This window comes from Dermacentor silvarum, chromosome 8 (assembly GCF_013339745.2).
Source record: "Dermacentor silvarum isolate Dsil-2018 chromosome 8, BIME_Dsil_1.4, whole genome shotgun sequence".
NCBI classification, from domain to species: domain Eukaryota; kingdom Metazoa; phylum Arthropoda; class Arachnida; order Ixodida; family Ixodidae; genus Dermacentor; species Dermacentor silvarum.
This window is the reverse complement of record NC_051161.1, coordinates 20,328,887-20,353,952: the sequence shown is the minus strand read 5'-3', so window position 1 is coordinate 20,353,952 and position 25,066 is coordinate 20,328,887. Positions and strand designations below refer to the sequence as shown.

Below are 25,066 nucleotides of genomic sequence, written 5' to 3'. Positions count from 1 at the left end.
CATTCAACACAAGGACACGAAGGAAATAGGGAGGGAGCAAGCTGACAACTGCCACCGAGAAGGACACAACATCTGCCCAGTGCCTACTCTTTCAGGAGGAGGGAATAGAGGAAATAAAAGCATGAGGAAAGAAATATAAGCATGAAGGCCCATTTCATGCAGATACTGCAACAGCGACTTATAGCATGTGTTGTCCATAATAGTCTTCAGGTTGGTCACTTTTTAATTTCGCAAATCCAAGTACACTTTCGTGGACTGTCTTTGTCCCAGGACACATCCAAAGTATATGGCAGGCATCCGCTGCAGACGCAGGAGCTTTATGAGGTTTAGATTTTTAGCCTCTTCTCTTCCTTCTCCTCTTTCAATCCCTTTTCCCCCTTCCCCACTGCAGGGTAGCCTACCGGGATCAACTTGGTTAACCTTCCTGCCTTTCCCTTATGACTTTCTCTCTCTCTCTTTAGCCCGTACCAAGAATGAACTGTTTACACCCTTTACAGTCATTCACTCTTTACAGTTGGGTGCACACTTCACCATTCACTATTAATTGTTACTCAGTGCGTGATGTTTATAGCATGGTGGCTCGTTGGAAAATTTCTGCAAATTCGACTAGTCTTGCCGCGTTATGCCTAGCCATTTTGTCAGCAAGCTATGCGCTTTTCGAGCGATAAACCACAATTTCAAATCAAACCTGCACAAATTTCTCGAAGGAGAATCTGGGCCAACATTCACAAAGAGGTTCTTACGTTAGAAATGTTCGCAAGAACAGGCGTTAGCAATCGTGATGTTAGGCACATTCTTAGTGATGGCGGTCAACCAATTGAAAACAGTTCATGTATATACTAACTAAAAGCTTCGTGATTTCAGCCCTCGGACTTCGATACACGCGCTGCGCTGGTGAAATGGTAAAAGTCACCTTTACCGATGTTATTACCTTCAATGCTCTGGTAAGCTATCGTTCTGACAGTACATACATGCGCACCGCGGCAATCTCAACGTAAACGTGCACCGAACGCAATTTTCTCCGCCGGTTTCGACCCCAATATTGAGTTGTTTCCAGGGCTGTCATCAAAACGGCAATAAACGTCAAGAAGGCGGCAACAAGTAGGGGCCCACTCCTCGCTTAAGCGTTCTCCTGTGTCCAGGATCATTAATCACTCCTTCAACAATCGCTTAACAATCCAATCCTGAAAACTGGGCCTTTCGCACTCTTCGCTCCCTCGTTACTTTTGTGTTATTTTTTTATCTCGCGTCTTTGCTTCTTCGAAGAGGTCATTTGTTTTTGTCCGAGTTGAGCCACCGAGAAACTGGAAACTGAGAAGAAGCGGGCTCCATATATCCACGCTCCTAAACTCTCTACCAGCGATAGAAAGTTCGCTTTGATGAGAGTCAATGTTGCGAGCTCGAGAAAAGTTTCCGCTTCTCTCTAACGAAGTGGAAGATTTATGGTTCAGGTATCAAGTTCGTGAATGCTTCCGTTCCTTGGACAGCGGAGCGGGAAGTTTTCCAACTGGAAAACGAACAAGTGAGAAAAATAAAAGCTAGAAAAATGAAACGAACGAAAGAAACGTTGCTACGGTTTGGGCTAGGAGGAAAGAGCCGTCGATATCCTTTTGTCTGGTTTTGCGTCTCTTCCTTTACTTCTACGGAAACCTGAAACAGCAGCCATCCGCTTGATCGAGACCGTCATTAGTAACCGAAACTTGGCTCGTTGCAGCCTTCACGAATCTGCTCGTGAAACTGACCTCGGTAAAGCGAAGTTATCTGGCTTCAATTGCTCCTTTCTTTCTCTGCTTGCTGAACGTGTGACCACTTGATTGAGATTTCAACACTTTTGTTTTCGCCCACCTTCTCTTGATTTTCATTTTTTTAACGCGATAGCTTTTAAGGCCCCATATCGCAGAAAATCCAGCGTCGCCAACCGGCGTGTGATCGCGGGTGGCGGAGAAAATCATCCAACCACATCGACCTCGCAGGCCCTCCACGTGGTGCAAGGTTTTGGTGAACAAAAATTGAATTTCTCACAGTGAAATCCGTCAGAAAATGGTAAAATACGACTTTACCATTCGGCGTCGGATTCGCCGTCGGATTCGCCGTCGGATTGTTTACCAATCGGCGTCGGATTGTGATTTGAATGTACGAGAAAACCTAATTCTGCCACGAGGAAACTCAAACACAAACCCCTTTTCCAGCATTTCTACCGGACCTGCGCGCGTCGGGGCAATAGCAAACAATTATAAAATAATAAAAAAGGTGCTAGGTCCTTCACATTTTAATATAAGACCGCTTATATTGCCCCTGGAAAAACGGCTTTCCAGCAATGCATTTCAGTTTAAAAGTGAAGCCGACTTTAAGGAGATCGGTGTAAGCTTGGTCTTTGTAAGCTGGCTTTCCCGCGTTCAGTATTTCAGTGAATGAAGCCTACTTGCTGTATGCGAACGATGCGATGCGAACGGGTCCCGATAACGCTACCACGTTCTACTCTTAAAGGCGAAGCTTAAGCGTCCTCCAATTTTTTTTCTTGCCTCGAATTGATCGACAACCATGTACAAGTAGTGCAGAGGATCTGCGTGGATTCGAATTATCCACTATATAAATTTCATCTTATTTCATTGGCGTCTGTCTTGCGAGCTTAACGCGAGTGCTGACTACTCTCTTTCTCGTCAATTGATTTTACGGCGCCGAGATGGCGTCCGCTAGGTGCCCACTTGTAGAAACATCCCCGTTTCCGTTATCACGACCTCTCCTTAATTGTTCCCGAGCTTGCGTATGTTTCGAGAGCTGATTAAGCCGGATTGACAAAGCTTTTAGCTCTTAAGAACCGCTCTCGGCTGGACGTCACTGCTCCTGCTATCATCTCTTTCGTTATCATGTATTCCTCCTTATCTCGTTTGCTATCTCGATTTGACGGTACCTGTCCTTGTACAAATTTTATTCGAGCGCGTGGCTCTGCGAACTTGGGGCGATGTTCTTTCTGACGAATTACCCGCTCTAGAGTCATGCTCTCACTTGTAAATTTTAGCTCTAGAGTGCTGAAACGAAGAAACCTTAAACCCGGTAAGGAAGAAACCTGACTGTTTCGCATAAGACGATGCAGAAGCAGAAACTGGCGAACATCGCAATTTTCACTAAGTGAAACCTCATGATACCCGAGATGTATTTCAGGGCGAATTCCAAATTTTCGATAGATGTTCCCAAATTTTCGTTCCATTCACCAGCGCATTTTGCCTCCTTAAGTCGCCTATTAACCTTGTTGACATTCTCTAATCACTTAGGCTAAATCATTCTTCCATCTGGACGCCTTGAACTGTCGCGATGACGCGCCGTGGTGGGGTAGTGGCGTTGCGCTGCTAAGCCCGAGGGCACGGGCTGCATTTCGATGGGGGTGAAATGCAGAAACGCCCGTGTACCTGCATTAGGCGCACGGTAAGGAACCTCAGATGGTCAAAATTACCCGGAGTCCCCCACTACGGTGTGCCTCATAACCAAGTCGTGGTTTTGGCACGCAATACCCCAGGCTTTGATTTAATTTTAATTAGCTGTCGCGATGGCCATTGAATTGCTGACAAAGTGTGAGGACTCAGGAACGACACCGCAAGAAACAAGGGAAAAAAAAAAGAGGGGGGGGGGGGGGGGGGGTCCGTCTGTAGCGTAATCTGACAACAACAGCAGGAGGAGCACAGCTCAGTCGCGAAAGCGAGGCTTCGCATCTGCCGCGCTGCGGTTCTCAGAAGGAAAGATTCACCGGTCTGATAAACACCAGACGGTGCTAGCTTGCAAAGTCGAACGAATGTTATGTGAGGGGCGGGCTGATGGGGTTGTCTGTTCCGCGCTGCGGACAAGTTACTAACTCAGCTATCTGGTCGTGGCCTCAGAGGGCGACAGAAGACGGGGCAGCTGCAAAAAGCTCTCTCTCGCGTCTATTGTGGACCGAATAAAGTTCTTTCACTCACTCACTCACTCACTCACTCACTCACTCACTCACTCACTCTCTCTCTCTTCTCTCTCTCTTTCTCTCTCTCTGTTCACGGTGTCTGCTATCAAAACAGCACCCTATCCATAGGCTCGAGAGTGCCCACAGTTATACTGGGATCGTCTCACCTTTATCGGCGTTGCGCCAAAAGACGTTGCTAAATCGCTGCCGCTTTCAAAATGAAGTACCAAGTTGAGAACGGCTAAAGATGAGGAAAGAAGAAGGTAACAAAGGTTATGCAAATCAAGTCGGCATAATCTAAACTTGGTCCCGTTGTTCGCGGAAGCGGCAACAGATGTCGCCAGCAACTCTACGTGATGCTACGATGCTACTTTCCAGCTGTCTCTCAGTTCTTTCTCGGTGTGATTATTCGGTTCTCTGAATCCCTAGGCGAAAGTGCTTCTTAATTTAAAAAGTACCTTTAGTGTCAGCCGTGTAATTGAATGCCGAATTATTGAATAAGTTATGAAAAAAGAGCAAGTTCTTTAAACGAACACAAAAATCCCACACTAAACTGCTCTAGATTGCTTAGGTATGCGTTCAGAACCAGAGAACTTTTGACCGGTGTTCGGAGCAGGCGGTGGCCCAGGTCGGCATTACGGTGGTGATTGATTTTAGAATAAAGGAAAGGGGTACTATAGGTTTTGCAACGTGCTGCGCACCTCTTCACCCAGCATCCTGCCCCCGCTTCATCAGAAGGTCACGTAAATCGTTGTATTCGGTTAGATATTATTGTGTATGCAAATTGGATGCTCTTTTGCATTTTTATTACCTCCCTTATCACGGCTGATTGCTTACAGAACAATGAAAACTGATACACGGAAACGTATTTGCTAACTTTGATTCATTACAACTAGTAATGCATAAAAAAATTTGCACAAAGTTTTTTCTCTGATACGTTTATATTTGTTGCTAGAGCATTGGAGAGGGGCGCGATAACTTTACTTTGCCTGTGGCGGCAAAACACCTTGAAACGCGGCTGTTTAGAACCCTGTTTTCATTCATATCACTGGAAAATATTCTTTATTGTTACTTGATAAAATGAAAACCAAACATTCTCTTTTCTTGAAAGTCGCGCCTAAAGCTCGGCGCCGGTATGCCAGGATTACGTCACGAATTCCGCGGTATTTTCCAATATCGTGGTCCGTTTTGGCGCAGGGAATATATTCAGGAAACATGCTAGGTTGTATATCGCCGCATCCTATATATCGCCACCGCGGGTATGTGCCAGGCCATGAAGACGACGCGGAAGTAGCGCGTGTTATTTTAAAATTTCGGTACTTATTGGTAAACAATTAACTATACCTATATGTAGAGTCTGTCACAATCCGTGACGTCATGGCGAGCTTGTGCGGGAACGTCACAACGGCGTCGCCACTGATCTTTTCGTCATTGCGGTTTTTCTGGCCTGCTAAGCCTCTTGCCGCAATAGAAGTGGCCGTTCCGCTATCGAAGAAGCGTAATTAACTAATACTGCAAACTTAATAATCTTCTGCAGTGTCCCCTTTAACTAGCGCGAGTGCACCAGCCAAATTTTAGTCACTTATTTTCAATCATAATTGCTGCTTTACAGCTACTTTGGATCACTTCAAAGTCTCACAGCTTTCCTTATCCCTTAACCCAATTCTCTCTGACTCCCTTTCCAAGTTCGCAAGGAAGGCTAGCTGTGCCTGGGCTGAGAGAAAATTAATTGGCTGATCGTGATCACGCAGCTTTAATTGAAGTTCGAAACATTGTGTCTTTTCGCGGCGCGACAGGCACGCGTAGGTGGCAAAATTTATGGCGTTCCTCCGTCGGAGCTTTCCTTTGGTTTCGCTTCACTTTCCCCGAGAAGGGATTACGCCGTAAATCGTGACTGCAAATCAAGCGAGGCGCAGCTCGTCAATTGTGTGCGGGCTTATCGGCCGCGCCATCATTAGGGGGCGGAAGGGAAAACCCACCGGGCGGTGTTGCGCAGTCAATTTGCGCCTGGCGTGGAAGGCGAATTTGTTGCTATTTCTTTAACTTTCTCACTAACTCTCTTCAGTTGCCAGAATTACCAAGAAAGAAAAAAAAAGAAATAAAGGAAAACTAGCAATCAGTGGGCAGCCTCAGCGCTTCAGACGTCTACCGAAAGGCGCAAGTAAAAGCAGTGGGCAAAGGAAAAGAAAAGAAAAATGTAACTGCATGCTGCGCCTAAAATAGCAGTCTTCTTCTTAACGCCTACGTGCACTGTCGTTCGCGCTTAATAGGTGGTTACGAAAGCCCATGCTTCAAGTTTGATCCCCATCCTGCCAGGCGGCCAACATCTCGCATAAGCAATTTCCGGGGCATGTCTCGTCATGCATCGGTTGAAATCGGTTCGGATTAGTTATAGTCCTGCGATTGCGTCGCACATCGAAGCGAGTTAGCGCGAAACCTGCTGAGAGTAACAAAAATATAACGCGTGGTACACTTAAGGTACACCCGCGAGCAAAAGTATACGGACCAGGGGTTGCGCGATAAAGTCGATTTTTTTTTTCTCTGCCTGTGAACGCAACTTGAAATTGAGCACGACAGTCCAAACTTGGCATTGCGAACTTCTCAGTATACTCATCAATTTAAGTATGTGCTTGTAAATTACGAAGAAAATCAGTTTTTTCGGCGACCCTGTGGTCCGTATACTTTTGCTCACGAGTGTACCTTAAGAATTACGTGGAACTTCGCGATGTGCAATTTCACATTTGAGCTTTAAAACGACCGTCAACTTTTTCACATCAGCATATATATATATATATATATATATATATATATATATATATATATATATATATATATACATTACGTATTTTACTTGTATTTTCTTCGCAATAGGGCACCACACATGGCAAATCCACCTCAGTCCCAAAGTGCCTGTGACCTAGGGTATTCTTGATTTCGTTTTGATTTTAGGTTTACAGACTCTCATGCAACTGCAGTGTTCCGTAATGTGCCCTGACAGGACCCTTCTCAGTAGTTCCGCTATCACCAGGAGCTCTCGAATGACGTTTTCCATCAGTAAACTCCGCATCCCGACTTTCACCGTTGATGCACGGCATTCGAGGATATGCAAACAAACGCTGTGTGTGTGTGTGTGTGTGTGTGTGTGTGTGTGTGTGTGTGTGTGTGTGTGTGTGTGTGTGTGTGTGTGTGTGTGTGTGTGTGTGTGTGTGTGTGTGTGTGTGTGTGTGTGTGTGTGTGTGTGTGTGTGTGTGTGTGTGTGTGTGTGTGTGTGTGTGTGTGTGTGTGTGTGTGTGTGAACTGAATCGAAATTAAGATCTGAATTAAACAAACCGCCATATTTAACTTTCAGTACATACTCGCTGCCCGACGCTGATAACCAGCAGATGCTGCACGGGAGTTGACTGTTGCCCTGGCAACAGGACAACCAAGCATACCACGCCACGGAAGTCACCGTTGTTATAGCTAGAAGCGTCAAAAGTGAGCTGTGCTCTCAGAGAAGATGGCACTTGACGTTCTATAACTTGCGGATTTAGAAAGATGGCCTAAAGCGAAGTTCCCCTGCGCCGTACATAGATAAGATACGTGACAAATGGCACAATAATTACGACAGAATATGCAACTATCCGGCGGCTCGCCGTTTCAAGCACCGCCATATTTCTGGCGGTAACTTCTGAATGTTGCGGTAGCCCCTCATTGCTGCGTCGGCTTCTGAAGCCTCAGTTTCGGACTTAAGCCTTCGCCGCTGCAATCTTTAATAAATATGTAACGCAACTGAAACGACATTAAGAGTAGGCTAATCTCTGCTGGGCCCTTCATGTTCAGGCAAAAATTCAGAAACACACGCTTGCACGCTTCTTTTCCTTCTTTCTTTCATTATTTTTTTTACGTTAACTTGTTTTTGACATCGGTTCTGCGGCGTCGCAGCAATGCGAGGGCGAGGACGCGTTGCATCAGACGACTCGAAGCTGACGCAAGGGGACAGCATATTGGCTTTTTTCGCAATTAGCTGCTCCCACTTGTGTTGCAACGTCCTGGCACAGTCGCGTGTTCGGCAGAGTGACGCAAACCGAGGTCCAGCCACTGCCAGCTGTACGTGCACTTGACAAGACGGAGAGTGCGACCGCTTCAGCCACCATCGATCGCCATCCCACAATTCCAAGGGTCGCACTATCCTTAACTATAAACGCAAAATTTATTTGATTTTACAGTGTCAGCTCCACTTCGTTTCTTTTTTTTTTTTTTTTTTTTTTTTTTTTACACATTCGGCTTTAGCCGACCTCAACTGCCATGGCCGCGACGTTGAAGCTTCAAATCGCTCGGACTCGGGGATTGGCCTCTCCTTATTGTTTCCAGATGGTACATATTTAGCATATAAGGGTTCGCGCCGGTATATAGCATAGGTATGCTGCATTGAAGCTTTCCAAAGCTGTGCCAGAACACACAGCCTATAACGAGCGGTAGGGGCAATATGGCAGGGACGTGATAAACATTCACCGCGACATCTCATATTGCTCATATGAGGCAAGAGTGTAGGAGATCCGAAAATGTCCAAATGTACAGTGAACCACAAAATATTACGGACCATGATATCTGAGAAAAAGCTGAATTTCGACGCAGCCTCACAGTGCAGCCCGGTATTTGCATTTCGGGCCTCGACTAGAATATGCTAACAACATTGTCGTAACAGTTTTACTGGCTGCCGCTACAGGCTGCTCGGCAATTGAACGTTTTCTGAGATCCCGTGGTCCGTAAACTTTTGTGGTTCACTGTACAAATGCGCATGCTCCGCATTGCTCGGCATGATTTTGATCGAGATTAGAAGCGCGAAAGTTCCCGAGCTTCAGCTCCGCAAAGCTCAGACGAACGATGGAGCGTGGGTCCTAGTCGATTTTAATTTTGTCTCATTTACTTCGCATTCCTAACGGCTGCTGTCGGCGACGCTAAGGTAAGAAATGCGAGCGTCGTAGCGCCCTCTGGTCGGTACAAGGTGCCGTTATGCGTACTGGTGAACTGTTTGTAAGCAGTGCGCGTTGGCGTACGTCTTTCCAATTAAGGTCAGCCTTATTCTTTTTCGATAATATATTGACTTTCGATCCCAAGATAAACATGGAGGTTGGAAGTATTATCTGAATCCTACGTCGAAAACAATTACAACTCTTAGCGCATACAGCTGTTATAAGGCTAAAGCAGCGGTGAATAAGTATTCAATATAGGTGCTTGTGTGCGTTTAGGTCTGTTGTTGTTGTTGTTACGTATGCAAAGTCCTTTTCTATCTTAAGTGTTATTTCTAATTTGTCAGTAATTTTTCTAATCGGTAAGGACTAATTTATCCTTACTGTAGCTTATTAGATACGAGCTTTTGAAATCGCCAGATGCAAGTTGGCTCAGCTTCCCGTCATACCAACGCATATTGCGCAGCCTGCTGTAACTGCTGCGCGCTGTATATTCTGTATTACAACGCATACCCTTTATCATATGTTGTCCTCACCAGCTTTAGTATTTGTACAAGGATTGGTAGTCCCCATAAGGAAATAAAATAATCTGCAATAATAAGTCTGCTCACCCACAGCCCCCGCAGGATCGCACTGTATTCACTCAAAGCGACAGTTCGAGGTCGTATTCTGGTAGCTCAAAATTTGCTTTGCTTGTTTTCAAATACTTTTATGTGCCATTCATACAAATTAAATCTACATGCATAAATATACGCGTATACGTTCTCGGACTTCTTGAAGTTGGTCAGCCAGTCAGCCAGCCATTCATCCAGCCTGTCAGTCGGCCAGCCAGTCATTCATTCATTCATTCAGTCAGTCAGTCAGTCAGTCAGTCAGTCAGTCAGTCAGTCAGTCAGTCAGTCAGTCAGTCGGTCGGTCGGTCGGTCGGTCGGTCGGTCGGTCGGTCGGTCGGTCGGTCGGTCGGTCGGTCGGTCGGTCGGTCGGTCGGTCGGTCGGTCGGTCGGTCGGTCGGTCGGTCGGTCGGTCGGTCGGGGTCGGTCGGTCGGTCGGTCGGTCGGTCGGTCGGTCGGTCGGTCGGTCGGTCGGTCGGTCGGTCGGCGGTCGGTCGGTCGGTCGGTCGGTCGGTCGGTCGGTCGGTCGGTCGGTCGGTCGGTCGGTCGGTCGGTCGGTCGGTCGGTCGGTCGTTCGGTCGGTTGTTTGTTTGTTTGTTTATTTGTTTGTTAGTTAGTTATTTGGTTGGGTAGTTAGAGTTGTTTGTTTGTTTGTTTGTTTGTTCGAATAAACACGCTTGCTGAACAACAAGCGACCCACTGTCTTCTTAAGTTCCTCCGACTACGCGCCGCAAAACATCCCCGCAACACATAGGTGCCCTGTGACGTCAGCCATTATCGGCTTATCTGCCACCGCTCCGAAATATGCAAAATATGCGGTCAAAAGTAAATTACTACGGTGGCTCGCCGAATGGTGCCGTTGTGTCACGCGTGCGCGGAGGATAACTTTGTCTCTGCTATCAGTTCTCCTCGAGTGAAGCCCGATTCTCGGAATTGGATCAGAGCTGAGCTGAACCCTTTGTTACAACTTTTCCTGACCTCCGTTGGTAAGCCCAGATAAGCGCTGGCACGCGAACGTCAGTGAGTCCGCTTCTAGGAAAAAGGGCACGTGACAAAGCTGTGAAGGAATCCAGGTTGTTTGCAATACAGCATACTCTATTAAGCATACGCCGGTAACGCGAAGGCTAAGCTCAAGTATTGCTGGCAAAAGAAACGTAAAAAAAATGCCATGGTAATGACTTTCGATTGAGGTTGATAGCATGCGCTCTACCAGCACATTCGTGCACGCGAACACAGCAGAAACTACACGGTAGTCGAGCGTTCAAAGCCGCTTTGCATTCGCCGTAACCTCAAAATTCCTAGCCAATGAATGAATAGTCGTCGTCGTCGTCGTCGTCGTCGTCGTCGCCGTTGTTGTTGTTGTTGTTGTTGTTGTTGTTGTTGTTGTTGTTGTTGTTGTTGTTGTTGTTGTTGTTGTTGTTGTTGTTGTTGTTGTTGTTGTTGTTGTTGTTGTTGTTGTTGTTGTTGTTGTATAGCTTATATATATATACCGCGTATGTGACTTAGCGGACCAAGAAGCCTTTGTCTAACGACTGACGGGCTGACAGAATGACTGTCTGACTGTATATAGATACATATATAAACTGAAAAACTCACTGTCCGAGTCGGGTAAAAACCTGCCAGGCTTCTGCCACCGGAAAGGGCACAGCGCTTCAATGCTTTCCAAGTGGTAGTCAAGAATGCACAGAAGTTAAGGAGCGGACTCGTACGCAGGCTGCTCGGAAAGAGTCGATTCGGCAGATCGCCGTTCAGTCGGAATCAGTTTGACAGTTGTCACTTCAGCACTGTAGGGTTAAGCAGATCTCTACTTACTGTGCCTTGTTTCTGTGAGTAAATGTAAATGCTTTATCAATTTAGTTTGTCCTTCACTTTCTCTACATCGCAGCGTCACTTCTCCAGGCTAGCGCCATATCAGTGCAGACCTAATCACGTGGTTAAGTATATGCGAGTGCTACTACGTATCCCCTCAGATTACCATCTCTATGATCGAAGGAATAGGAATAGTACTTAAAGCTCGACGTTCTTTTCCAAGGACAACTCACGGGAGACCTAACTAAAGCGGTTGGAAGCAGTAGTAGGTCTTCGGCTACTTCATTTCACTTATATGCGAATAAACTTGGTTTAAAAAATGAATGAATTAAAAAATTTGCGTAGCTTGCACTAGTGACGCAAGGCTAAAGAAACAGCAGAGCTGATCGGCACCTAGCTGGTCCTGACCTTACCGGTTATGCTTTTCCGGAATTTATTGTATATTGATCGATTATTGATTACTTATTGATTGGCTATTGATTGGCTATCGCAAGGTATTGGCCACGTATTTGGGATAGGCTAAGCACTACCAAGTCATCCCTGGCATTTTCCAGAATTTATTAATTATTGATCGATTATTGATTAGCAATTGATTGGCTATCGATTGACTATGGCAAGGTGAAGCGAGGCGCAGCTGTGCGCAGTGACGTCATCGCTAGGCGAGTTTTTGCGAACGCTACGCGGGGAAACGAAAAGCTTGAACAGCTCCGCTGTTAAAAGGGAAAATAAATATAACGACTATAAAAGGACACTTTAGCACGCGCAAACACTATATAGTACATACAGGCTGTAGTGGTTAATCGTCATTTTACCAAAGCAACAAGTCTTTTCGTCTATGTACTCAAGCGCCCTGGGCGCCCAGCGCTTGGAAAGACTCCTGGTCTTCGCGTAGTCTTTGTCGTCGTCAATGGAGACGACGCGTCTCGTCTTCACTCACAGCGGATGTTGTCCTTGAAGGGAAGTCGAGAGCGGCCCGATCCGCGGCGGAGGTGGAGCGCCGCGATCTCCTATTCCCAGAACACGAGCGCGCAGGCACTGTGCAAGGCAATGCTGGAAAAGTACCGCGGCCGCGGTGTCCTTTGCAGCGCGTTACCGCAGCTGCTATAATGATCTGGCCCGTACAGGCGTCCTGCCGCAAAACGCCCGTGCATGCAACCCAATTCTCGAAACGCCGTATGCATGCGGCTCGCGTTGGCGTTAAGGAGGAAATGAGGCAAACTAGAACCTCCGCGAACGAGTAAAATTCTGCCGACTGGTAATGATATACAGCGGATGAAATTCATTGTTCTAAATGATAGAACGAGATTAAGAAAAAATTAACGTAGCTTGCACTGGAGGCGCAATGCTAAAGAGACAGCGGAGCTGATGGGCACCTAGCACGTCCTGGCCTTTGGCCTAGACTAAGCACTACCATGTCATCCCCAGCATTTTCCGGAATTTTCCGGATTAGCTATTGATTGGCTATCAATAGGCTATCGATGACTTACTAAGCTTAAGTAGTCCCAACCATGCTTAGCTAGACTTAGCCAGGCTCGGCTTCACTAGTTCACAGGGGTATGTGCCATTCCGCTTGAACCATTTCTGCACTCAAGCCAGGATCGGCCCACATTTTTGGATTCATAAGACACATTATGCCTGGCTTAAACAGCTCCGCTGTTAAAAAGAAGGGGGAGGGGGGGGGGGGGGGCGCTAGCAAGCAAGTACGGATGAGACGAGAGATGGTAATGAAGATGCATGATGGTCAGAAAGAAAAAGCATGGCAAGAAACATAGCAGGAGATGTCAACGTCAGCAGGGTGAGGAAAGAGTGAGTGTCTAGACGGTCGCAGTCCAAGAGGCTCATTGGAAGCTTTGATAACCATATGAAGATGGGACTTAGCTGACGGAACATGAAAGAGCGCAGTGTAGATAGACTTAGTCTTTGTCCTAGTTTTACATTTGTATTGGGGATCTGTCGTCGTGTTATTTCTTCGCTCCTTCCTTCGGTTATCTTCCGTTCCTCTATTTCTGTCCTCTCATTCCTGAGAAGCAGGAAAGCGTTGCACTCCTTCCGGTGGCAGGCTGGTGGCCATCGATGCAGGAAATGTTTCTTCAACGTGATTTTCGACCTATTGCGTTAAGTGATTTCTCGGTGTTCTTGAAGTCTATAGGCAATATCGTCTGGTACCCTCAATTGTGGCATCACCGCACGCCATTTCGGTATACTCTAAGCATTTTCGTCAAGTGCGCGCATTTGAAACTGTCAGTTTCACGATCTCGAGCTCGCACAGAGTGTCCTCTGTACGACGTGCAAGCAGCGTAAAAAAGTTTGGAACACCGCGAACAGGCGGGCAGGGAGGCAGGCGGTTAAATAAGAGGTAGGTGAATGGATGGGCGTGTGGGCTCATGGCGGGTGAAAACAGATAATTAATAACGTTAACTCAAGATATTAGACTACACCTAAGGATTGGCATAAGATTGTCGCGTAGAACGCTCCTTCATCAATATGGAAGAAAGTATTGATTACCCAAAGTCGTCTTCTCTATCTTGAAAGGAGCGTCCATCGCTCAAAATCTAGTCGTCTAGAAACGGCCACACGCAGGCCACCGAAGAGTACGGGCGCTCCTCGCCGCTCTTGCTCTTCTCTGGGAAATAATTACCTTAACCCGCAGTGAAGGCCTTATAGGCGAGCGGACGCGAATACTATATGTAAGGCCGTATACGTCGACGCTTGACATCAACACGTCCTGCATGCATACATAATGAAGCACTCGTGAGAAATGCTGGTGGCGCACGGAGTGGGGTTGGGGGAGGATGAGGCGTGCAGGGGGGAGTGCAGACGGATGCCTCAGAAATTGCGTCTCGCCTGTCGTGTCGAAATAGGCCAGGTTGAGTTCGCAGCACCCTCCTAGCCTCAATTCTGAAGAAGCCACTTCTTCGGAAGTAAGCTCCGCTAATTTAATTTTGTTCGTTATGTTCTCAACTATACAGACAGCTCTACATTGCGGCCGACGCGTGAGCACTTAAGGGTGTCGTTTCCTTGCGAAGTGTATTAGCGACATGTCATGGACACTTTGTTGTACTTTTTTTTTCTTAATCAGCCTATGCCTGCACCGCACCCTCTTTTCTTTTCCTTTTTCTCCGTTTATTCACGCCATAGCGAGCATAATACGACTTCGACTGTACCAGTGCATTTGCTCCCAACATAGCAAACAGCTACAGGAATTACAATATTGCCAGTTTTTACAGAAGGCTATCGCCTGTACAACTCCGTAGTAGGTTCTGTGGAACTATCACCGTGTTTGATTATATCCTCTAAATAAAGTAAGCTTTCCTTCAAGATATGCGGGTACTCTGGAAATGAGCAAATTCGGACTCATCTTTCCTGTTTTATGCGTACGGAGCTATCGAAAGTGTGTGGGTAAGCGTGACTGCTGGATTTAGGAAAGAATGCAAGTACAATGACTGCGATTAAAGCACCCGATGCCTCTTCGTGAAAAATGGGACAGTATAAGGTCGACGCGCTAAGGATAATCTCAAATCTAGCTGCTTTATATAAGGACTCGGGTTAACGTTTCCACGACGCATACTTACATAGTGACTACTGCAATATACTTTTTAAAGACGATAGTCTTTCTTGGGGAACTTAAACGCTGAAAATTTGGTCTGTCTGTCTGTCTGTCTGTCTGTCCGTCCGTCCGTCCGTCCGTCCGTCCGTCTGTTTGTTTGTTTGTTTGTTTGTTTGTTTGTTTGTTTGTTTGTTTGTTTGTTTGTTTGTTTGTTTGTTTGTTTGTTTGTTTGTTTGTCTGTTTGTCTGTCTGTCTGTCTGTCTGTCTGTCTGTCTGTCACCCGATTCAGCCACCCGGCCAAAATTGGACCACTTGCTTACGCCCCCACACTACTTAAACTGGTAGGGCTGTTCATACTTGTGAACGTTATCGATCACAAAGTAAATATTACGCATATCTGAGGCGCAACATCACTAGGTAAATATTAGGAGGTGTGTTCCTTTAATAGAAAATACATAGATACGTAACTCTAAAGACCCTAGTTTCTTAAGCTGCGCTGAAAACGCCATGCTATGCGCGTTTTATTTGCAGCCCGTCGCTGCAGCCTCACGTGCAAGCTCGCGCGAGCAAACGCCGCTGGCGCGCAGCGAAGCATAAGCCGCGTTTACATGAACGCGACAACTGGCGCATCGCATCGCATCACATTAATTTTCTAGTGCATCGCATCCAGACCGCTGCATAGACGGAACGCACGGAGTAATACATTTTAATGGCCGTACTTCTTGCGCAGCTTTTACAGCGTTGAACCTGGCTGATGTATGAAACGGAGTATAGGATGGCTAATTTAGCAGTACAGAGTTTGGAGGCACATAACCGTAATCCGTAGCGTTCATTTAATTAGGAATACATATTGTACTGGTTTTTGCGTTAGTAAATGAAAAATCAATGCGTTAGAAATGGCGTCGAATGCGTTAGAAATGGTGTAGGAAACGCTACGCGTTAAAAGAAGCCGACTGAAGCCGCCGCTCTGCAGCCGGCTTTAAGTCAACGGTAATAAAAGGTCCCAACAGATGGCGCGAGAGCAGGGCGAACGCGGTAAATTTGAATTGAATTCAGCAAAATCTCCATTGCATCCATCATGGGAGGAGTGAGAGGGGAGGGGAAGAGCGTGAGGGGTGGGAGGGTGGACAAGAGAGGGTGTTACTTATCAGGGGTGGCAGAAGACTATCGTCTTTCGATGTGATTTGCAGCGAAGCAAGCAGATATGCGGCCAACTTTTTTCTTTGGTGTGTTCTTTTCTGACGTTTCTCTCAGTCGCTTCTTGCCATTTACGCAGGCTTTCCCAGATGTTCACTGCCGAGCAACCAACAGTGAAAAAGCGCTCCGGAAAGAGACTGTGAGTCATGCGCTAACGCCGCCCTGGCTGATGCTCAGTGGAAAATTTTCTCTCAACTTTCTTTTTAGAGCAGTCCTGCCACTTTTATGGCTTTCTTTCTTTTTCGTTTTTTTTTTTCGTTCTGAAGACGTGCAGATCACTTTCGCAAAGTTTCGTGTCTCCTAAGCCACTTATAGATATTACAATCAATCAACGTCCACGCGGAGGCGTCTTAGAACGACCTCGCTTACCACCCCCGCAATAGGGACGCCCAAGAAAAAAAAAAGAAGAAAAAACTGTGAAAAGAAGCACTCTAGTCAAGAGTTCGACGAAAGTTCGTCTGGTCAGGTAACATGATGTCGAGGAAATTGCGGTCACTGACCAAGTCAATGGTGAAAATAACACAGAAACGTTTCGGGATGAGGTTTCGGGTTTTTAGTGGGATCAAGGAACCCGTACGGGTCCCGAAACATCTCTGTGTTATTTTCACCATTGACTTCTTCAGTGACCGCAATTTCCTCGTCAAGAGAAGCATAGCTCTGCAGCACCGCAGATTTTATAGCGCAAGGCCGTATAAAGCAGGTAGGTATGTAGAAGTAGAGACGACGGTAAGTCTGAAGAGTGCCTGTTCACGCATGTCGAATAAACACCTACACGCACTAAGAGAGCTGTGTTTACAGGAGTGTGATGTAAACGCATCAGAGCTAGCGTTTCGCGGAATCGAACGTGGTATTGATGGAGAGCTACTTAAGAGCCCTGTTACGCTAACCATGCGACCGCCCTTGAATGCACAGTGAACGCTGTCGTGTATGCGCATGCATGCATTGCCTTTTCTCGCTTCCTTTCGCTTCTTCCCTTTCTCCCACTGCTAACAAGTTAGCGAGCCAGAAGCACCGTGTTGAACCTCCTCGCCTTTCTTCCTCCTCTTCATTAATAAGAACAGATGAGAAGCTCTGAAGCGCTAATTACTGTCGCTCGACACTAATTGCGTTAATTATTTCGCGTGTGTGACTCCGATCTTGAGATGCGAACCTGCACTGACGAAGCAGCTGCGCCGTTGAACATCAAGCTCTGTAAAGCACTTTAGTTTTCGACGCAGGTGTAGAGCCCCCAGGGTTTCATGAACGCAAATTGAGTTTCCTCTGCTACATTGTGCGCCATTGTGTATCCTTGATGTTACGACGCGCTTCCTTAATCAACGTTTGCAAGTGTTCTAGTCACACGAAGAAAACGTCGGAAGATGCTAAAGCTCCACTGTTCCAATCCAGTGGACTGCGGAATCCTAGGGTCTCTTAGAATAATCACTGAAACAAGCAGCAGGTTCTGATAAAAGACATCTAATGGGTCGCTCCTATATGTCATATATTTCTACGTTTAACAGTAGGAAAGTAAAGGCAGTTACTTGTTTAACAAGAGGTAATATCTGCAAAAGCAGTACAGCAAATATCGCGTGACGTCTGGTGAGAAGTTAGTAGAAGTCTTGAGAAGTGAAACTATACGCAGCTACACGCGCTCCTGCTCGGAATTGCAACGCTTTGCTTAACACTTTACTCAAAGCTGACACATCGTACTGCAGTGTTCATGACGACTGCAATCGATACACTTCATTGCATCTTTAGGTTGCACTAGATAACGCTACACGGTGGCGGTCATACAAGAACATGGCCACAATAAACCGCTTTATCAAGGTTCATGCCATTTCAGGAGGCAGAGTTTTAGAATCTTGCAGTTGTTTTCGGTGCACCGAGATATCTTAGCCGGGCAACCTTGCGAGCACGGAAGGTTTGGGCTTGTAACAGGCTTCAAGCGGCAATCACAAGCAACATACACCGTACTCTTTCTCTCTCCAACGCTCGAGCTTCATTTTTTAGCGGTATCGCAATGTTGTAGTGATTATTGTGAAGAGAAAGAGAAAACGAGGATAGGAAAGGCAGGAAGGTCAACCAGACGAGTGTACGGTTTGCTACCCGGCATGAGTAACGGAAAGGGTGAATAGAAATAGAGAGAGAGAGAGAGTGACAGTACGCAAGATGGGCAGCAGGGCTACACACAGTCAGTCAGGCCGGCGCACGTCAAACACTTGCAGCAGCGCGCGAATAGTGTTTTGCGCCAACGACGCATGTGAAAATATTTTAAAATATGAATATGGAAAATATTTAGTATTACACCTGGTTTACCGCAGCCACTGGTGAGTGATGCGCTGGAACTTTTACAGTACAGAGTTTTTGTTACAGAAATGAGGTCTTGATTTCTTTATTTGAAAAAAGATATTCAGCAGTTTTGTTGGCTCTTGCGTTACATCAGCTTCCACTTTGTTTGTCTGTGGTGTCGCAGTCTAAAGACATTTTCCTAAACCTGGCGGCAGAGGGCGCGAGTCAGCCGTGTAGCAATACATTGCGGAGTATAGTAGGAGAGCAAAAACACGCCCCGCGTGTCGCGCCAGCTGTGTAGGGCTATAACCACCTGCGAACCGCGCCTCCATTCCAAGCCTCCGCAGAAAAGGCAATTTGCATGAGTCACAGGATAGACACGCCTGCTTTTTCACAAACACAACGTCTCGCGAAACGGATCCGTACGCGACAAAACAAGGCATGGCACCCTTACGTATTTGCCGAACTCTCATTAAGCAAAGGATGACGCGTGTTCGGTTAAGAGCCATGGAGCATTCGCCTAAGCTACAACCTCCACAATGCTACTCTCGTCTGGTTGACTTCCCTCTCTTACCTCTCCTTGCTTTCTCTCTCTCTCGCTCTACAATGCTACCGATGTAACATGGCAAACGGCGTCGTCGGGTTCACGGTTCCATTTGCACAGCATGGATCAGTAGAGAATGGCAGTATCATATGTACAGATTGGTCCGCTGTTAAAAGGAACACTAGAGTGCATGGCATGTCCGGATTTTCCTCTCTCGCAAGAGTACAGTGGCTTAGATTTGCAGCAGATAACTTGTGGTTGGTAGCTCTGACTCCTTTCGACACACCTGTGCAGTGCACTGACATTGCTTCCGTCAGCACTTGCAGCAAGGGCGCCAGCAAAGTGAGAGGGGCACAGTTGAGTGTTCCGTTTAGCAGTGGGCCACACAGTACATAGAGAAACATGCGTATATAGCGTATGCTATATATGCGCATGCGTAGAGGAGCATGTGTTAGTTTCTGTGAGAACAAACACTGAATATCGGATACTGAACATATGCTCATCAAAATGATAGGAGACGCCACAAAAGACAGTTGGATAAAATGAAAGAAGTAAACTCGGACTAGAACTGGTTAACGCGTGTAACCATCCCCGCTGCGTTGTATCCCAGAACTCTCCCTCAAATTCTGCAATTTGTTTATGTTTCTGCGCACAGACAGCAACACTACAACGGCACATCCATACTTTTGTTAACTCCTCCCCACTGATTGTACCTTTCATTCCGCATCTTCTTTGTTCCTTTAATTATGTCAGTTTGCCCTGAGGTATAAGACGTTTGGTGCAGGGCAAACTTTGTTCTTGCACTTAACAGCAATATGCTTGAAAAATGGTGCACTTTAATTCTAAGCAAGTAAAGCTGTCATGTGGCAGAGATAAAATTACGGCAGACTTTAACGATTCTGTCGCGTATGAACTTATTTACTGTGACATCAGCATTCTTCCACAGTGAACTACTAATGCAGGACAGTTCTTATTTTGCTGCGAAAATGAAACAGCGGTTAGCTGTAATGACCACCCAGCTTCAGAGAAAATATATATGGTACAATTTCTCTCTGGGAGCCGAGTGGCGTTCGCCACATTGACCGTTGAATATCGCGACACTATAGATGTCTCCATCACCGCCGACGGCAGCTGAACAAAGCTTACGAATTAAGCTCCGTAAAGCTATGACGCTAAAAATCAACGTCAACTTAACTTCACCGCTCACTGCATCCCTTTAGGGTCTGAGTGGCCGGCCGTAGAATGCATGGGTCAGTTGATATTGGGTCAGGTTGCGATATGACACCGATGATGCGAGCAGAAGCAACCATTGTCCAACGGCTTTCTCGGAATACGGCATACTTAACCTCCCCCCTCCTCAATTTTTTCCTTTGTGTTTCTTTTGTGTTCTCGATGGAGTCAAGACCGTTAATTGTTTCTCTTTGTCCTTTTGTTTCCCACATTGCACACAAAGCACACGCGTGCTGAAAGGATTTAAGAAGAGCGCATTTCCACCTTTTTGACTGGCAGATAAAGAAATTAAAGGCTGATTATAGGCTTATTACGTAACCCCCTAAATCTGTGTGCGGTGTAATGATGGTATTCATTTCTACTCCGCGTATCTATTTGTTCTCCGAAGAAGAACAGATTGTATGCACTGTTGCTGACAAGAGAGTGCGTGCGGGCGCGCGCGCCCGTGTGTGTGTGCGTGTCTGTGCGTGCGTGCGCGTGTGTGTGTGTGTGTGTGTGTGTGCGTCTGTGTGTGTCTGTGTGTGCGGTGTGTGTGTGTGTGTGTGTGTGTGTGTGTGTGTGTGTGTGTGTGTGTGTGTGTGTGTGTGTGTGTGTGTGTGTGTGTGTGTGTGTGTGTGTGTGTGTGTGTGTGTGTGTGTGTGTGTGTGTGTGTGTGTGAGAGAGAGAGAGAGCGCGCGTGAGCTCTTTCGCTTGTCAGGGCACTTACGCTTTTTTAACTGATGTGGCAGCCAAACGGGCAAACCTTCATTGTAAGAGCAGCGAATCATTTTGTTCTCATTCCTTTGATATGTCCTCGTGCACTTCTGGGGAGTGAGCGACGGCAATGGTGAGACGCACAATGAATGGCACTATTTCGCCAGCCGTCCTTCTAGGACAGCAACACGGAGCGGTTAGCCTGTGACTGTGAGTCACCCCTTTATGAATGCCTCGCAGGCGACGTGTCTAGCACACCTGTCGCGCCGGCGGCGCTCTCCGAGAACAAGAACTCATTTCGATTCCCATCGTCGCAGTACCTGTCCGAATGTTTCAGTTTCTCCGTCAAGGGATTTGTTCGGGCTAGTTGAAACTTCGGAGTAAAACTTTTTTAACGCTTCTTGTAAGTCGCACAGTCCCTTAATTCGGCAAGCGCTGGAACACCTGTCGAGATGAAACCTGAGAGAGAACAGTGAGTGCTTATGCAACGGTTGCAGTTTACGTAGGCAGATGTAGCAAGCGGTTGCAGTGTCTTCGATTCAGGGATTTAGAATGCCCCCATGCGCGCTCGGCAGTTCCCTATAGCTGGCATATTTTGCGCCCGCGTGAATAAGGTTAATGATACACGCGCATTTATTCGGCTAGAAATTCGATGACCACTGAAAGCTTCTTTTCTAAATTCACGCTCTCTGCTCGTAGCTCTCTCCTATATACACACAGTCTGAAGACTCCGTCCACCAGGCTTGCAGACTTTTCGGAGCCAGAGCCCGCGGTCAAGGCAGATGGCCGAGCTTTCTATTCGGTGCCTGAATGTTGACAATGGGAGCCTTGGCTCCCGTACCTGAACGAGAGCAGTGGAAGCTTGAGAGGAGACGCAACATGTGTCACATGGAACTCGGGCGCCATGGAACGGGTAAACAAGGCGGGGTTGTGTCCCCCGACTGGAGTCGTTCCTCCTCGACTGGCGCCAACACTAACAGTCACGCGAGCGACAACGTGGCGCCCTGCGAGCACTCGCATGGCGGCGTCGATCGTGCCGCTGTGGCTTTCCGCCAGTCCTCCAAGTGAGATATAATCAAACTGGGACAGACGATCTGTCACCAAAATGTTGTCTTTCGGCGGGCGGATGTTGCCGGAACATTTCCAGAACCCACTGACACCATTTACAAACACTGGGTGGCTGGGCCAAATGGAAGAGTGTCAGCGTAGTACACGGTGAGCTCGCGCACGCACGCGGAGGGCCTGAGCAATTCAAAGGCGTTCACATAGGCCTAGTCGTCCTCAAGAAAGACAAGCAGTGCCTTCACAGCTTTGTGGGCCGACGAGCGATGGGGACGGTCTTCAAGGAGCACTTGCACGGACAACGGTCGATCTTCAAGTCGTCGCAATGCGTTCGATAAAGTTTGTCTTTCCAACTGAAATCGATCGCAGTGACACAATAAATGTTCTATGTTCTCTTCACTGCCGCAGACGTCGCACGTAGCACTTCGGTCATTCCAATCAAAGCACAGTACGCCTACTGTTGGAAAGCTCAAGTGCATAAGCAGTATATCGAAGCCACTATTCTATTTAGGAGCATGTTCGCATGCACGATGGCGTCATAGCGCTAGATGACGAGATGCAATAGGACTTCACCGAGCTCTTAAATTTGCAGTGTTATTGTTTCTGTCACGTACTAAGTCTTTTAGTGCAAGGAAACACGATGCTGTAAAAGCGTCGCGTTCAGAGATCTCATTTCTACTCTGCGACGCGCTCGTGATTGTATATAGCCGCCAAGAGTAAACAGAACTGTCGCTCGGAGCACAGCGTATTGTTCCCTAATGCAGCTCTTTGCATACGTTAAAAATGGAGCCTCTTCCGGGTATCCCGTTGTGAGTCACAAAGCTCTCGTGTGTCTGCTTGACAGGCGATGCATTCGCCGCATCTGTGCTGAGAGAGGCCTCGAGGAGTCCAAACAAGGACTTACACTGGCTTTCTCCGATTTAACGGCCCGAACAATACGGTCTCCATGCATAAAAATAAAGCGATACACCGCTCTCTGGCTAATTTCAGCGATGCTTGCGCAACAACGGAGAGTAGTTGCGCTAAGTTCTGTTTTATTATAGGGACTGCTGTTATGAATACATGACTCACTCATTTCTCTTGGCAGGCTTTCAAGCATCTTGCATCTTGTGTTTTTTCTTTCTTTCTTTTTTTTTTTCAACGTTAACATCATGCTGTACTACCTATCTGTCTTGCAGTGGCTTTAGGCCAGTACCTGAAGAAAAAGGTGTGCACTAAATCACAAGCCGGCGCTCGATTTGTCACTGAGTTGAAGTCATTTGGCACCGTATTGCAGAGGCCTCGCCAACTCCTTGTGGCGAACGAAATGCTGAAATTGTAATCCTGCTCTTTTAGCTCGAATATCACGCTTCCCTTCTTCTGCGCTGAACAGTTAGGGCATCTCCATTGAGAAAATGGTTTACCGAAAGGCCAGGGCTTTGTTACGGTTTCTCGTATCAACCACCGATCGGTGTAGGTTGCGATGAAGTGACCACACGTTGCAGACCATTGTAGAACGTTTAGCAGCATCATAATCGCCATTTTTCTTACCCACTTTTTTTCTTTTTTTCATGCGCGCACACGGTAATTGGTATTCGAGAAACGATGATTGATGAGACGTAAACGTGTAGGTCTAGTGGTCTCCGATGAGCAGTGTGAAATTTCAGCAACTGCGCTGCGCAGAAACCTTGCGGTGAGGCACTGTCGCCATTCCACTAAGGTTCTTCATTTTCTTCTTTTTGTACTTTTCAACAACTTGCTTCTTTGGGCGACGTAGAAGCACGCTTGTGAAGCCTCGCTGTGAAGCGTGCTTCAGCGAGGCTTCACCAGCACAAAACCATTGATTAATTGATTGATTGATTAGGATTATGAAACTGCAGCGCACACACAAGAAACGAGGACACAAGACAAAGGTAACACACAGGCGCTGACTAGCAGCTCAGGTGCGAGTCAGCATTATTGATTGATTGATTGATTGGTTGATTCATTCATTCATTCATTCATTCATTCACTCGTTCATTCATTGACTTGCTACATCCTCCCAAAGTATATATATACACCTAGGCTATCAGAGACACCGTATCGGATGTGCTTCGCATTGATTTTTTTACCGCTGGGAGTTTTTGCCTTCCTCTCCCATCACACTATACGGCCACCGCAATAGGTTGTGTCCAAATCACGGCAGTCATGACGCATTTCCTGCTCCGTAAACACTTCTGGAGCATGAAGTCAGCAAAGGCATAGCATTCGAGATCTGTTTTTGTTATGCAGAGGCAACTCATAGGCGAGGTTATTGTTCCGTCATCCAACGGGTATGGTTTTCGTGTACATCTGGCTTCATTCCAGCCTTTTTAAAGATCTTTAGTCCTGGTCGTCCACGTTTCAAGACGTAGCCAAAGCAGGTGTCGAGCATCTTACATTGCCACAGGAGCCGACCACTTGGGGCACGTTCCTCGGTCGGCTTTTGTCGATCCCCAAGCACAGGTAACAGATGGTGCAGGGGCCACTCCATCCCGAATCATCCGAAGAGAGACTTCCTGCGACAGGGTAAAATTTGCTTCCACGATGTATTACCAAGCGCTTGTGAAAGAAGGCTGTGCGATCTCTTTTGTTCTGGCTAGCGCGTACCCGAGTCTCTTCATGTCGTTGTTTTTACTACGAATGTAATTTAGGACTAAAGGTCCGCGCTCGCTGTTTTAACGACTGGTTGTCTGAATCAGTCGAAGCTCCTGGAACCGTAAGCGGCCGACTAACATTTAGTAACCATTCGTCATTCTACGTCTGAATGCCTTGCGGGTTCTCCCAGTGTTTCTCGTCGAACTGTGGTATGCACGGGAACCCATAAAATAGCAGCGAATAGCATTGATTTTCCCTGTCTCATGTGTGACTCACCTAGCAATACCTTTCCACCGCCGCTACCCTTGTCGTTTTCGTCAGTGAGAAAAAGATGTTTTCGGTTAGATATAATGCCAGGTTTAGGTTAATACGAATAAATTATACATGGTGCTGGTACCTAAAGCTGGAATGTTTACTTAGCTATCAGCACGTGCAAGTGCTTTCTTTTTTCTTCCGTTCCTTCTTTCTTTATTTAGAGCTTAGGAGACAGAGCTGTTCAAGGTTGAGCATCGCTGATATGCAGTGGATCTCGAACGTGACTCGCGATCTTGAAGACGGGCAAGGGCATCCAGGTGAACAAACGAACGCGCCCAGCAAAGCCGGGACACTTGCTCAGATGGCAACAGC

The 25,066-nt window shown here is 46.8% G+C and overlaps 1 protein-coding gene across 1 annotated transcript in view; it reads left to right on the top strand.

The window, feature by feature from the left end:
• Positions 1–16,188, top strand: part of LOC125947450 (uncharacterized) — a 273,425-nt gene extending 257,237 nt beyond the window's left edge. Inside the window, exon 6 of the mRNA XM_049672196.1 lies at positions 16,127–16,188. Coding sequence (XP_049528153.1) covers positions 16,127–16,164 — 38 coding nt within the window. The 3' untranslated portion in view covers positions 16,165–16,188. The remainder of the gene's footprint in view (positions 1–16,126) is intronic.
• The last annotated feature ends 8,878 nt before the right edge of the window (positions 16,189–25,066 follow it).